Source organism: Solanum pennellii, chromosome 11 (assembly GCF_001406875.1).
Source record: "Solanum pennellii chromosome 11, SPENNV200".
Lineage (NCBI taxonomy): Eukaryota > Viridiplantae > Streptophyta > Magnoliopsida > Solanales > Solanaceae > Solanum > Solanum pennellii.
Window position 1 is genome coordinate 46499597 of NC_028647.1, and position 2999 is coordinate 46502595.

At 36.9% G+C, this 2999-nt stretch overlaps 1 protein-coding gene across 1 annotated transcript in view; it reads left to right on the top strand.

Annotated features, from left to right (window-relative positions):
- The window catches only part of LOC107002983 (3',5'-nucleoside bisphosphate phosphatase), a 7652-nt gene extending 5224 nt beyond the window's left edge, over window positions 1–2428 (top strand). The window contains exons 2-5 of the mRNA XM_015201206.2: window positions 193–317; window positions 536–850; window positions 943–1112; window positions 1825–2428. Of these exons, the coding sequence (XP_015056692.1) occupies window positions 193–317; window positions 536–850; window positions 943–1112; window positions 1825–2210 (996 nt within the window). The 3' untranslated portion in view covers window positions 2211–2428. The remainder of the gene's footprint in view (window positions 1–192; window positions 318–535; window positions 851–942; window positions 1113–1824) is intronic.
- The last annotated feature ends 571 nt before the right edge of the window (window positions 2429–2999 follow it).

Sequence of the window (2999 nt, forward strand, 5' to 3'; positions counted from 1 at the left end):
GGGGGGTGGGGGGGCGAGATCCAACATGAATAAAACGTTGACACCTATTCTTTATGTATAAAATAAATCTGCTTCTTTGAGATTCTTTTTCTCACAATTAGTTGGCAGGTTACCTTAACTGTGAGTTTTTTTTTTTTTTTGACATGTAATTGCATATTGAGCAATTAATTGAGTGCAACTTGATCATAACAGGTGAAGGTTCTTTCATTGACAGATCATGATACTCTATCTGGCATCCCCGAAGCACTGGAAGCAGCTAGTAGATTTGGCATTAAAATTATTCCCGGAGTTGAAATCAGTACAATGTTCACCCATGGGTCAGTTTGATTTGACTTAATGGTTACACCTTTAAACAGGGCAAATATATATAACTTATTTTCTCTCTCTCTCTCTTAAGTGCTCTATGATACCACAAGGTCTTCCTTCAAATTTCTATTTTTGGTGTTCCATTACAAAATTGACGACACTGTTGATCCTGGAGATTTTTAAATCCTTTCATCACTCAACTGCAGAAATTTAAAGGTTCTCATTACAGGAGGGACTCTGCATTAGATGAACCAGTGCACATTCTTGCATACTACAGCAGTTGTGGACCAGCAAAATTTGATCAAGTGGACAAGTTCCTGAGTAGTATAAGGGATGGGCGTTTCCTCCGTGCGGAGAACATGATTTTAAAACTTAATAAACTGAAGTTGCCACTTAAGTGGGAGCAGGTAGCAAAAATTGCAGGAAAGGGAGTTGCTCCAGGGAGGCTGCATGTTGCCCGTGCTATGGTTGAAGCTGGCCATGTGGAGAATCTAAGACAGGCTTTTTCCCGATACCTTTATGACGGGGGACCTGCTTATGCTACGTAATTATCACTCTTTGGTTGGATTAAATATATAGCTGAGGTTATTTTTATTTCATTCAAAAGTTTGATGAAGAGTGTTTGCTGGGATACAGGGGAAGTGAGCCACTTACAGAGGAGGCCGTTCAATTTATATGTGAGACAGGAGGTATAGCAGTTTTGGCACATCCATGGGCATTAAAAGATCCAATTGCTGTTGTTAGAAGATTGAAAGAATTCGGGCTACATGGTATAGAGGCCTACAGGAGTGATGGAAAATTAGCAGGTACTAGAACTATTGCCTAATGTTTACAACTACTATTTCAAATGATTTTTGTGAATATGTTACTTTTAAATGTATACTTGAAAAAGTACCGCATTGTAATAATCTAATTGACATATACCAAAAAGGGAATAATCGAATTGAAATTCTTGCGGCAATTATGTTCCCTCTAACTTTTCACCTTCCCCTTTTTCTTCCACTGGCTGGGTGTCAAGCCAGATGTGTTGATTTCATGAATTCTTCTGCTTTTATACATAAATGAAGGACTACTATTGACAAGTACGTAATGATACTGACAAGTTCTTAAAAAGAAAGTAAAATACTTGCTATTTTCCTAATTAAAGTGGAAATGGTTGATATATGATGGTGTTATTTCTCCCCATTTTTGTGGTACATAGAAGTCGTAGGCCAAACTTTTTATGTTAAATAGTTGTGTTATATTTTCTGTCTTCCATTATACAAGTTTTAAAGGAACATTGTTTACATTTGACAGATGCCCAGTTCATTAAGAAGTCTGGTCTTGCAATGTAACTTACTTGCTACTTTCTCCAGTCTCTTGTGGAACTCTTGTTCTCACCTCTCTCTCTTGTGTTCACCTCAATTATATCCACTAGAACCATAAATATAGTTGAACAAGTGATAGAAATATTCATTTACTCATACCCACTACCTGGATCTGCGTCTAATTATATTCCAATCCACCTGTTATGAGCAGCCTACAGTGACCTAGCAGATTCTTATGGTCTGCTGAAGCTTGGAGGTTCAGATTTCCATGGAAGAGGAGGGAAGCAGGAGTCTGAGATCGGAAGTGTGAGCCTTCCAATGTTAGCCGTGCATGAATTTCTAAAAGTGGCCCGCCCTATCTGGGGCAGAGCAATTAGTGAAATTCTGGAGAACTACATAAAATATCCCTCTGAAACGAACTTTCACCTTATTATGAGTTTTGGAAAGCCTAAAGTCTGCAGGGGCATTTCTCCAGCAAGCTGTCCCGGTGATTTTATGAGACAATGCTTGTCACTGTGGTTGACAAACGAGGAGATGCAGAATGTGGAATTTGAAGCCATCAAACTGAAGCTTGCAGCCATATCTACCAATCAATGATTAGGTTCTGCAGCGCGCGCTGCAATGGGGATATTCTTTTGCCATTAGTTTTGGGACACACCATAGCTTCACATATCTATTTATCTATCTCTATCTATATTATTATAATTGTGGTCACAGAAGAGAGGTGGTACATCTCTTGGGCAAGAAAAACTATTTATCGTTTCTCATTTTTTGGCCTTTTCTTTTATTTTTTGTTTGATTTTGTTTTCGTTTAACTTGTTAAATATCTAAACGGCCTAATAATTCTCTAATTAATCATTTAAATGGAGAAGACATTTGACAAAATGAAGATAAAACATCAATTTCCAACGCTCTGTACGTTTTCTATAAATCATACCTTTCCATAATTCCATTTTGTGTAATCCTTGCCATTTTTCGTACTAGTAGAAGAAAAAGGTGGTCTTGCCTACTTATAATAAGTGCGTTGTGTCAAATAGGGCTGGATATAATCTGGTTCAAAATAGAAACAAATTGAAGGCAAAAGGACACTTGTAACCCAAAAGGATAACTATTTAGAAATGGTTACCAAACACTTGTTTTTAAATATTAATTTGTGTTTACGGCTTGATACCATCAAAACACTTGTTTTTAACTACTAATTTGTTTTATCGAGCCAAAGCTAGAGAGTCAAAAACTGATATCCTATTTATTCATACAAATGTTCTACCTTGTTTTACCTATTTGATTTTGAAGAATCGTTGCACTTGCTTTAAAAAAAAAACCCACCAAACTTATCAGAATACTTGGTCAGAAATGTCTGTAGACTTTCTTCTCCCAATAGTACTC